Here is a 13,059-nt window from a genome sequence, read left to right as displayed (position 1 = left end):
TCTAGTATGTAGATCTTGATGTTAGATCCTGATGCAAGCAGAAAACAGAAGAATCCCCGTTTTGTGTACGCATGAAGTTTTTTTTTTTTTTTTTTTTAAAGCATCAGTCTTTTATTGGCATTCTAACTCAGTATTGTTTGGTTTCAGACAGAAAAAGTGGTATTGCCCATTCCTACAATCTAGTAATAATTTGCAGGACTCGTATGCGTGTGCGTATGTGCAGTGTGAGTATGTGTGTGTGCGTGTGTGTGTGTGTGTGTGTGTGTTTGTTAATGTTGTGACCAGGTTGTACTAGTGATGAAAAAAGAAGTGTTAGCATAAATTGAGATGAGTACATACTGAAAGTTTTCATCAACATCAGTATTAGAATTTGTCATTATAGCCGTGAAAAGCACAGACAGAAGGAAAAGGGACTGAATTTTAATATTCATTTTATGAGTTTCTTCTTTCCTCGTACAGATCTTTGCCTTATTATGTGTCTCCTACCTCCGGACACAACTTTCAGTCCTGTTCGTAAACTAGCCTGGGGAAATCCATTAACCACTTAAAGATTACACTAACAGGGAAAAGTTGCATGGATATACTAGATTGAAAATTGTTTCGAAGACAAATGTAAATAATGAAATTAATGCACGTGTTAAAATTAGATTGTTTCCCCGTACAAGTAGTTTAGCTGAAGCACTATGGTGCTCGGCCTATTTAGAGAACTCCTGGGTGAAATTCCCTGTGTGTGCAAAGCTACATCAGGAATGGGTTGATTTGTTTAACACTTTTCATGGCCACTGCATAATGCATGTCCTATTTGATAGTGTTAATGTTTTTATTATTATATTATTATAATAATAATAATTATTATATACAGTATATTACTAATAGTATAGATGGTAGGACTACGGTAAAAATGAAGAAATCTCATCTCTGAGCAACGTTTCACAACTAGCGTATATCTGTAAGATATACACCACGATTCTAATATGAGCACTAGTATTATTATGGACTTTTTGTCTGATTCATGAATTCTCGGTCTAGACACGGACTTACTGACTCAAACTTTGTCATCTGTTCAATCTCCATTACAGAAACATAGTTGCAACAGGGTCAGCTGTAATATCTTTATTTGGAGTAGCACAAGATCAATTTCTCCTCGCACACGCAGCAAAGCGTTGTGATTAGTCCAACACTGGAATAGTACAACTGCTTAGTCAGTTAATGTGTTAACCAAAACCAAACTAATTTAGATCCTTATCTAGTTTCTGCACCATTAAAATGCTTGGGCTGTGTGATGTTAGTGGGAACTGAAATTCCATGAAGCCATTAAGGACCTGTTTCTGCCTTCTCTCTCCCAAATGGATGAACAACACATTTATTTTCTTTGGGCCGTGACCCATAGCCAGACCTCGATTCCCACAGGCAAACATAAGATCTGGAGTGATTCCCCTCTACTCGTTTACTCTGATCATCATCAGCAAGCTGATTGATCTAACATCTTCCGAAGTCCTGTTAATAACTGTTGGCTTTCGGTTTGATCTAATCAGGTCATTGTGATTGATAGAACATGAATAGTTAGTTAGTTTATCCTTTATTATCTCCCTTGGGAGAAATTTGTCTTGGGCAAATCGAGAGAGCAGGTCAACATACAACGGTTCACTATACAATTACACTTCATCCATACAACATGTAATATTTCGCTATACCTACACTTAAGACAGAACACTATAGCCCATATATCACACGTTTGCTCTCACCCACACACACAAATCATTCATTATTATTCAATCATTTCATTCATAGTGGAATTAGAGAGAATTTATACCTATTCAGCTTACAGATTGGTACCCCATATCGCCTGCCTGAAGGCATCAACTCATACTCTTCATGAAGAATATGGCTTGGATCACCAATAATTTTAAGGCTCTGCTTCTTTACAGACTTCGTTTAAGTTAGGGGCAATTATTTTTCCGGCTCTTCTAACTACATTTTGAAGTTGTGACCTAAATTTAACGGACAGATTACCAAACCATATCGTAAAACCATAACATATAATAGATTCAATAGCTGATCTGTAGAACAGAAGCATGATACTGTTATCCACCCCATAGACCCTTAGCCTTCTAGGCTTTAATGAGAAACTGGAGTTACACTCTAACAAATAGTTTTAATCCATACTATCCATACCTTGCATAATGCCTTTACATACATATAATACATAGTAAAGGATTACTCAAGTAATGATTCAAATTCAGTAATACTGTATTTTTCGACTTTATGCATTTAAGACGATGCAGTGTAGTTAATTAAGGAGACTGTTTCAGTTTTTCCTTCTCCCTCTCTGCCTCCCTCACCCCATGCCCAATATCAGTGATGAAAATAAGCTAAGAAAGATTCCTCCCTTCCTTTATCATCTCTCTCTTTCTGATCCGTACCTGCTTCTAGAGGCTTCATTTGGACAGTGATTGGTAGCGGTGCCAAATCAGGTGGATTCACGCTGATTGCAGTCCTCATGAGCTCTGTTGAGACAAGTGAATCTTAATGATTGGCATCTTCCTTTCTCTCAACCCTACTTCAGGTGGTGGGAAAAAAGTTAAAGGAAGATTCAAAAACTGACTGGAGTTGACAGTGCCCAGTGTGAGGCGATGGATTTTCCTTAGCCTCTGGCTCCTAGATGTCCGACAGCCGCAGTCATTTCTCTCTCTTTTTTTTTTTTGATGCAGTAGATGTATCAGCACCCTTTGACCTCTTGTGTAATAATTGGACATGTTTTTTTTTTTTTTTGAAAGCACTAGATTTTGACTTTTTTTTTTGCCAGCTGAGTAATAACTCAATACATTTGAGGAAAAGTATTTCCATTTAAAAGGATGAACATTTTAAAAATGTAATGTAATTTACATTACTTTACAGAAATGTACTTGGCCACAATAAAACATAATATTTCAAACATTTGACTAGGTATGTTTAAATTGAGTTTACATCCAGTGATGACTGTTATTGCTAGTAAAAACAGTACTGGGCTAAATGAGTATCATTTCATGACCACAATTCCATCTAAGGGCTTCTCAGTAGTCTATGGATATATGCTATAATAGTGAATAGTTGGCATTTATTAGCCTCCTGTTGACAAGTTAATTGTCTGATGGCAATGTGTTTTCTTAAACGAGATCTCGCCCCAGAAAGGCCAGTCCCACGGGAGCCTTACCTCCCTGAGCAAATTTACTGCAATGAGCTTCTTTGCCTATTTTTGTCGTGTTTATACACATCAGAGATGGGGTATACCAACTCAGATTTAACGTGATGACACTTTTCTTCACAGCAATGCCAAAGCTACCAAAGAGTGTACAGCGTAATCCAAATAGAACAAACATACTTCAAATAACAAACAAATAACATCACTATTGACAAAACCATCAATAGTACAATATCACTAACATTCATTCGCCATCATTAAAATAGCCAAAACTCATGGCAGTAGTGGAGACTTCACAGCAACATCAAATGTTTATCCCTCTCCTAAAATAGTTTTGATGATTTTTTTATCCTCTGGCAACGGGGTGACAGTAATTATTGGACTTTTTTTGCACTAGGTTCGTTGCCAAGTGCCATTTGTGTATTATGGTTAGTTAAGGAAGGACACAAATGCATAAACTCTGTGTTTGCTTTATTAAGGAGAATCTGAAAATCATTGTCAAAGTCCATGGGGGGGTCTGAGTCAGATCACTAGTAGATGTTATAAATGAGGTTAATCCATTAGCATAATCAAAATAGAAATTGAGAGTCAAAAATGAAAAACTAGAAAGTAACGCACTGGTGAAACAAGGCTTGAAGTAACACTAGAAATGCACAGTAGGAATTTGCAAAGAGACTGTGACGCAACAGGGTAAAAACAGACAACTAAACACAGAACAGGTGAACACAATAGGGCAACAAACCAATGACGTGACAGGGATAGAGGCCAAAACAGAGACAAAGACACATGGCAATGTAAACAAAAGCACATAACATGAAAGAAGGGAACCACAGTGTGTGCAGAGAGAAAATTAATAACATACTATATTATACAGGCTATACAGTATATACAGTACAGTACATAGTGCTTGTTGTGCCTCTTCTTACAAAAGCACACTTTCTTTTCTCGGCTTAACCATCCTCCCACACCTTTATCTCACCTAGATATGTTCAATGAGATTTATTTACAAGGTTTTTTTTTATTATGTGATAAGTAGTTCAAGTATGAGCACCAAACAACACTCTTAGAAAGAATGTTGCATCTAGCCAGCCAAGAGGGTTCTTGAGTTTGTCCCTCATGGGGAACATGTTCTGTGTAAAAACTCGTAGCAGAAGGTTACCATATTAGAGTTTGAAAATCACTTTCGACAGAAAATAACCATTGAGGAACCCCTTTCCTAAGAGTGTAGAACCTTTAGAAACCCTTGATGTTATTGATTTTATTTTTCTAAGGCTAATGCTTTATAAAGTTGTGTTTTAAATTAGGTTTTAAAACCAGTCTCTATTTTTTTTTTTTGGTAAAAAGCTGACTGGCTACATAAATAGTCAGAGAGCTACTGTATTAAATTCATTTGAAGCCCTGGCCTCACTACTCTTATGGTACTCTTTTCTAGCAAGTTATTTTTAAAATATATATATATATATATATATAATCCTTTTTCTATGCCTAAACTCTGTTTACTGACCCTCTACTTGACTTGCTGTTCTCGTTTCTATCACTTAAATTAAAGAGATATGAATGCAACGTTCCACATAGGCTAAGCTCCATTGCTTTTGATGTACAGTAACCTATATTTGAAGAGGTGCAGAGGGAATACCTTGTCTCAGACTTCATAGTCTTTATTCTTCTGTTTGAAAACACACCATATCCACTATTTTTTGTGGTGGATTTTACGCACACAAAAACACAATGCAGCATCTTGGTACTAAAGCTTTCAAAATCCCCGGCTTACTGAAGCTCCTGGCCTCTGTTTTACTCTTCTTTCCTCCTCTCTTTCCCTCAAAGTCCATCTTCATAGAGGTGCTTTGGAGGGATTTTGGCATATACCAATTATAATAGTATAACCCTTTGTTGTTGATTTATTTACCTGTGGCTTTAACAACACCACAAAAAGATTCTTTAGTAGGCTACATGTGGATTATTGATTATTGATGTACACCAGTGCTCTAGAGTGGAGATTCCTGCTCTCCTGCTCACCAGTGTGAACATAACTGCAGTAAAGTAAGTGCATTTAAGTATTCATATTTGCTCTAAATGATTGAAATGTTACCAGTAGAGTGCTTGTCTGAAAGAGCTGTTCTTGCTGGGAGTGCATGCTGTAGATCCGGTGCTGCTGAAAATGGTGGCACATTGGTGATATGTGTAGAAAAACGACAATGTTATGGTAGTGCATACCGTAGAATAATAACAGGATATAATACTGATTATAGTACTGGCACAGCAATACCACTCCTAAACGTGTGATCTGTATAAGGCACCCTAGTGAACATTGAGAGATGAAATGTGTCATGATGTGGCATTGCTAGGAAACTCTGAACACTCAAGCCCTTTTTTTTAAAAACACTATTCCTCCCTCTCTACCTTTTAGTGTTTTTGCGCTGCTCACCACCCACGAGGTCAGTGAGTGCAGAGTGCTGAGGATTTTTCCTGACATCTATCCCTTTGCAGCACAGAAGGCCACTAAAATTACTTTAGATAGCAGGTTCAGCTACAAATGGAGTTTAAACCCTTACTCTTCTGTGCTCGGGTAATATTGCACTTGATATAGTCATGTCAGTAAATCTAATTGAATCGAATTAAATCTAGTGAACTGAATTGAACTGAGAGGGAGAAAATCTGCTAGGGAAAGGAGGAGGGAAGCGGGGGAGAGCTCTGACTGAGAGAGTGTCATTGGGGTGGTACCCCAGGACAGAAGAATGGTCTGTCTTCATTTTTTTGTATATATTTCAGAAGGGAAAGTGAATGGAATGTACTATATAAACCTATTCAAGGCAATGTCTCTCAACGGGAAAGCTCCTGCCCTGTGGTTTTCCCCGTTCCTAACACATCTGATGGAGCTTGTGAAAAGCTTGGTGACTAACTGATCAGTTGGATCAGGTGTCCACTTGTGTACTTTTACCCCATAAGGCAAAGCTCTATAATTAGAAATGACAATTGTGATGATCACTTATTTTCATTTATAAGATGTCTTCTGAAGATGTAAAACCTCAACAATAATATGCATATTTCACTGTTTTTGTCCACTAATGACTACCACATTATCTTTGAAGAAGGCTTTTATCAATGGGGCGGCTCTGGCTCAGGTGGTAGAGCGGGTTGCCCACTAACCTTAGGGTTGACGGTTCGATTCCCGGCCCACGTGACTCCACATACCGAAGTGTCCTTGGGCAAGACACTGAACCCCAAGTTGCTCCTGATGACAAGTTAGCACCTTGCATGGCAAATCTTTTGATTGTTATATAAAGATACTCCAACAAACTTCGGTAAATGTCTTTCTTTGAAGAGTATCTTAAGAAACATCATCCAAAGTACCCTGTTCACCTGCAGTGCCTCGCCTTAGCTTATTGTTTGCTCACTCATCTTAAAGCACGTTATTCAGTAACTATGTTGAAACTAACCGGAAGGCATGAAGTTATGAGAGAGAACAATGTAAGTCTGGACCTGCCAAAAAGGGTTACATTTACATTTACTTTCCTATGCTAAATATAGGTAGATGGCAGAGGCAGATCCTGCAGGATACCACCCTAGTGACAAACCCTGGGGTGTTGTTCAAACAGTGTTTATTTGTCATATTGTGGTGTTTGCATAATTATGTCATAAAATAGCCATTACATCTGTGTGTGTCTTACATGTGTTTGTCTTAAGGCCAAATGATTAGTTCTGTCCAAATCAGTCATTTAAATTCTATTATATCCTGTGTGAAATTAGGTTTTTCGGGGGGGTTTTCTTCAGTATAAAGGCACTCCAGTAAGTGTCTATCATCTCCCACCGAAACCAAAATAAATTCAAGTATCGGCCAAGTTTAAAATGCAGAACAATACACAACGCTTCTGGAGGTTTTTGACTTCCTAACACAGCCTACATATGCAGTATGTTATGGTCATGTGATCTAGCCTTCTCGTAATCAAGTGCAAGTTGGTGTGGCCACAAGCCCTACACTAAGCTCTTAAAATGAAGGTCAAAGCAATCGGTTTGTATTGAAATGATGTGCATGGAATTTTTTGTGTGACAATCATGTGTTCATTATGAAGACAGTCCTGTATAAATCACTGTGATTTATACAGTGTTCACCTACAGACGTCCTATGGAAACATTATTATATGGACATACAGTATGCCCGGAAAACCTATACCACCTGAATAGTACGGGTGCTCCAGCTTCCTCCCCAAGTCCAAAGACATGCGTTGTAAGCTGATTGGCATCTCTAAATTGTCTGTAGTTTGTGTGTGAGAGGGCGTGCGATTGCGCCCTCTGATGGGTCGGCACCCTGTCCGGGGTGTTCCCCGCCTTGTGCTCCGAGTCCCATGGGAAAGGCTCCAGGCTCCCTGTGACCCTGTGTAGGATAAGCAGTATGGAAAATGGATGGATGTTATTTTATTGAGTAACTATGGAGGAAATAGAGTGTCATTTTGCACCACTGAACACAGATTTGCAGATATTCCGTTTTTACATGAACGCATAATTAGGTGGACCAGCCACTAGAGAGAGAGAGAGAGGGAGAGAGAGAGAGAGAGAGAGAGAGAGAGAGGAGGAATAGAAGAGAGAGATAGGAGGAAGAGGAGGAGGAGAAGAGAGACAGAGAGAGAGGAGAGGAGGAGAAGAGAGAGAGAGGAGGAGGATAAGAGAGGAAGAGAGAGAGAGGAGGAGGAGGAGAGAGAGAGAGAGGAGGAGAGAGAGGAAGAGAGAGAGGAGGAGGAGAAGAGAGAGGAATAGAGAGAGAGGGAGGAGGAGGAGGAGGAGAGAGAGGAAGAGAGAGAGGAGGAGGAGGAGGAGAGAGAGAGGGGAGGAGGAGAAGAGAAAGAGAGGGAGGAGGAAGAGAAGAGAAGAGAGAGAGAGAGAGAGAGAGAGAGAGAGAGAGAGAGAGAGAGAGCCGTGGCTCATTGAAAGCTGGAGCGTTTCCATCTCGGCTATTTTTTGCCTCTCCTCTCCTGCTCCCACCTAACCGAGCGATGAATTACACCGCACACACTCACCGCTTCGTGCCGGCTTCTTCTTCTCCCATCGCGGGCTAACAGTCTCCGGAATCTCCTTCTCATCCTCCTCCTCCTCCTCCTCCGGAGCGTCCTTGTCCTTCTCCTGTCGTCTCCTAACTTTGAGCAGTATCTGAGCAACACCCACGGCGCCGGGCTCACAGACAATGTCTTGAGGGAAAGCGAGGCGGTGAAGATGACAGTAAGTAACACAGCTTCATGTGAGCTCTGTATATATGTGAGCTAACACTGGCTCAGTGTGACTTTCGCCTGTTTGGGAGGAAGACATGACAGCGAGTCGGCTGTACTGAGCGGGTTATAGGTTAAATAGCCGATCTCGTGCCTTCTAAAAACAGGCGTGGAAGGGTGCTTTACGCGTACTCTCAAACCGCAGACCCTACCACTGCCCTAAATATCCTACATTGTAATACTGAGCCCTGCTACTGACACGGACACGGAATAGTGTTTAGTAGTAGGAGATGTGCGTTTATTTTCTTGTGTGTTTGTGTGTGTGGAAGTTTTTGACGCTGTCACCGGGATCTCTGGTTTCTCGCAGTACTTTTTATGGAACATGACATCATTTGGGTGTGTGTGTGTGTGTGTGTGTGCGCGCGCGCGCTCGATTCGTTGCCGATCGCTGCCTAATTTCAGCAACGTATTAATCGGTGCATTTCTATAGTAACGGACACTGCATGTATACAATCAGTGATGCCATTAGCTGCGCGAGCCTGTGTGTGCGCGCGCGCTTGCGTGTTCTCTAATTGTTATTCGAGTGCATTTTGCATCTAACGTTAGGGTTAGTCTCGATCAGCTGTTCGTCAGTGAGCGAGGTTTTCCGGATCTGACGTGTGTGTGTGTGTGTGTGTGTGTGTGTGGCGCTAAATGAGCCAGCTTAATCTGAAACGACAATCCAGAGTGGGTCCCACCGGATCCCCGCCCAAATTGCTATGTATATATATATATTTTTTCTTTCTTTCTTTCTGTAAACCGCTTTAAATAAGACGCTTGCCATACGAAATGAAGAAACTTGGTGCGCACGATAACATTGCACAGGGTGATTAATACTACACAAAGCCTTCAGGCACAGCGCGAGAGCCGGTGTTGTGTTCTTATCTCACCAGCTCACGCGCACAAGCCGCCGTTGCCCATTTAAGAGGCAGCGCGAGCGCGCGTTTAACGAGGAATCCCGCGTTTGTTTGTTTTTTTAAAATTCTCTCCAGCTTTCTGCACCTCGGTCGTTTTGGATCCTTTCTCCATGCATGCGCGTAGGGTATAGATTTACTGAGGTAGTGCAATGCACGGACATGCTAAATGCAATGCACTGGTCACACGCGCTAATAAATCAGGGCAAAATGGAAGCCAATAAAATGGAGTTATTTCAGTAACCCAGTGCTAGGTCAGTATATAGCAGAGCACGTGCTAGGTTGCTTTAATTAACCAAAGACTGGCTCATTTTGACCCAAGTCATTTATACTCCTGTTCCTAGGTCACTTAGTATATTCATGATTAGTCATGATCCACATGAAAGATTTGAATTTATTTTATATTTACGATTACTGTTTATTATGCTGCAGTATTGAAGCTATTTTTACAGTAAATACAGATTAACAAATACGCATTTCATATAGATTTTATTTATTTGCTTATTTCTTTCAAATGTATTTAATTCTTACACTGTATTATACATTTAAGCAGAGTACTCCAAATTAACTACCATGTTTAGGTGACTATATCAAATAAACACTACATTAGACAAATCAGTGCAGCAACATGCATAATGCATAAGCTACTCAGCAAGAGCTCAGTGTTGGCTGGACTTGTTCAGTCATAAAGACATTTCACTGCTCGTGCTAGGGGCGTCATTAGTTTTACTTCATGATGGGAAATCCCCCCTTCCCCCCTACATGTGATTTACACTTGTAGAAACGCAATATGACACCAGAGCCTAGAGATGTGAATCACAGACAGGGAAAACATGTTCGAAAGGCAGGGTAGATAACTGATTACGTAGACATCCCTTCTGTTCTGTGATACTTGTCCCAACTAACTCGTCCTAGTGGGGTTTCCCATGTAACCCCTTTCCAGATGAATTACAGTTACATTCCAGTGTGGAAGCGTATGTGATTCATTAAGTTAGCATGAATTGCATAGGAGTAATAGATTTCTGAAATATGTGAGAAGTGTGATAGCTCGCATGTGGCCACATGTCCTGCTAATGTGTTTATTAGTGAATCGATGTGAATGCAGTGTGTATTTAACCTGAGTCAGGGCTGCCAGGTATAAGTGTGTGTGTGTGTGTCTCAAAAGCAGCCCAAAAGCTAACCCAGTAGCAAAAATATCAAAATTTGCTCACCAAAAGCCTCTGCATCGCTGTTGTTGGTCATATATATATATATATATATATATATATATATATATATATATATATATATATATATATATATATATATATATATATATAGGAAGAGGAGTATAAATGACTTGGGTCAAAATGAGCCAGTCTTTGGTTAATTAAAGCAACCTAGCACATGCTCTGCTATATACTGACCTAGCACTGGGTTACTGAAATGACTCCATTCCAAATAACTCCATTTAAATATATATATATATATATATATATATATATATAACACATGTAATTTCCATAAGTACTGTAGTTATGAGCAGTGTCTTACTAATGTAGCTAGTTCATGACACTGCTGAGAGGTTTGTGGTTTATGTTTAGGTTTATGGTTTTTGAGACAGCTTGTTGTAGAGTTTGACTGGGCAGAGCATTTTACAGCTGGTTAGCCTTTTCCATTTACTTTACAGCAGGTTAGCCTCTCCCTTTTACTTTATAGCAGGTCAGCCCCATCTATTCACTGTATGGCAGGTTAGCCTCACCCTTTTACTTTACAGCAGGTTAGCCCCGCCCATTCATTTTACAGCAGGTTAGCCCCGTCCATTCACTTTACAGCAGGTTAGCCTCACCCTGTTACTTTACGGCAGGTTAGCCGCACCCTGTTACTTTACGGCAGGTTAGCCGCACCCTGTTACTTTACGGCAGGTTAGCCTCACCCTGTTACTTTACGGCAGGTCAGCCTCGCCCTTTTTCTTTATGGCAGGTCAGCCCCACCCATTCACTTTCCAGTGGGTCAGCCCTGCTTTTTAGCTTTACAGTAAGTTAGCTCAGCCCATTAAAGTTATAGCAGGATAGACCCACTCAGTCACTTTACAGCAGCTTAACCTTGCTCATTAGAATTAGTAACTATTGGGGAAAATACATTTTCACACAGGCCCAGTTGGTATTTAATAACTTTTTTGCTTCAATAAATAACATTATCATTTAAAAATGATTTTGTGTTAACTCAGGTTGCCTTTGTTTTATCTTAGATTTGTTTTAATTTCTGAAACAATTTAGTACAGCAAAAACACAGCTAAAGTTAAATGAAAAGCACAATACAACTAGACTACGTATCATTCCATTGGATCAGCCTTTCAGCTACGTGCTTAAATTGAATAGATAACTCTGTGTGTATAATGGCCTACTGTGTGGTTACTTTTCAACTCAGTGTGATTCCCAAAATCATGCTGCTAAAATCATACAGCTGTAGTTGTGCCCTGTTTCTCAAATATGAAATATATTCAGCATGAACCTGTTTCTGAAGCCTCCAATTTAGGGGTTTATTCAGCAAGTCCTTCAGATTAGGATTACTTGTCTAGGGAGATAGGATGAGACAAAAAGATAAAAAGCGGCCATCTTTATCAAACTCAGGCAGTTAAGACGTATCATTGCAGTAGATGGAGACTAATGTGATCGCAATGTGAATCAATACTGAAGTGAAGGTGAATAATCAGTAGAATTTGAACAGATCAATAGATCACAATAAGGAAGTGTACGTACATGAAAGGTAAGAGCCCTGCATGCCGTTACACTGTATCTTGCAGAAACTAGATTGGTCTAAAAAGTGAACACTGAGTTATTATTTATATATATATTTTTACTCTATTGTTTGTAAGAGTTATGTTCTCTTCACAAAATAACATTTTAGTAGCATTAAACGATTGCCATGTCACGAACAGAAATAGGTTTTATACCTTGCAATCATGCCTGCCAAACCTGAGGTTCACACAGTCTAATTAACACCTACTGTACAGTGTTGAATTATCTCTTACTGTGTTGAAGTTCCAGACAGTATATTGTAAAATAGAAGGGTACGTCAACCCATAATGAATTACGCAAAAGATTAACAAATTCTTTTAGCACAAGTAATTTAATATTACGCAAATATACTACGTCAACCTAGAAACTTTTCACAGTCAACTCATGGATCACACCCCTTCTACAGGCTGAAACGTCCACCTCGATTCATGATGAAATAGGGGATTTTGGTTTTCTAGTACAGTATGTATCAGTGGGTGGTGACCTTTCAACTGTTGACGCCCCCAAACACAGAACACAGCTCTGCGACATAAATACGGCAACTTCTCAGAGTCCGGAGTATCACACATCACTCATTATGGACCATTTGAACGAATATATGAATGAACCATTCACGATATGTATTTCTCTCACCCACGCCTCTCAATTCATCACAAACACACACACACACACACACACACTTGGTACCAGCTGCTTACTCGTACCAGACTTAACTAATATATTAAAGGTTCAGCAATGTTTAAATGAGATTTTAGAAATACGCATATAGTAATATATCTTAATTTGTTGATTAGACCGATTGGAAAAAAGCCCCGGTGGGTGTGGCTTAATATTCTAATGAACAAACATGATCGACGGCGCAGGTGTGGAGGCAGGATTATTTAATGTGATACATGTAACAACACCCAGTTGTACAGTTATTAAGCTACGCATCGATTGGTTAATTT

The 13,059-nt window shown here is 39.8% G+C and overlaps 1 protein-coding gene across 3 annotated transcripts in view; it reads left to right on the top strand.

The window, feature by feature from the left end:
* schip1 (schwannomin interacting protein 1) overlaps positions 1–13,059 on the top strand; it is a 358,752-nt gene that overhangs the window by 268,430 nt on the left and 77,263 nt on the right. Inside the window, exon 1 of one of the 3 annotated variants that reach the window (XM_053673551.1) lies at positions 8,059–8,392. The exons of the other annotated variants lie outside the window; for them this stretch is intronic. Coding sequence (XP_053529526.1) covers positions 8,387–8,392 — 6 coding nt within the window. The 5' untranslated portion in view covers positions 8,059–8,386. Of the gene's footprint in view, positions 1–8,058; positions 8,393–13,059 lie in introns of those variants that run through there. 3 annotated transcript variants of the gene reach the window in all.

This window comes from Ictalurus punctatus, chromosome 20, assembly GCF_001660625.3.
Source record: "Ictalurus punctatus breed USDA103 chromosome 20, Coco_2.0, whole genome shotgun sequence".
Classification (NCBI taxonomy): domain Eukaryota; kingdom Metazoa; phylum Chordata; class Actinopteri; order Siluriformes; family Ictaluridae; genus Ictalurus; species Ictalurus punctatus.
Note: the sequence above shows the minus strand (reverse complement) of the source record. Positions and strands in the feature narration are given on the sequence as shown.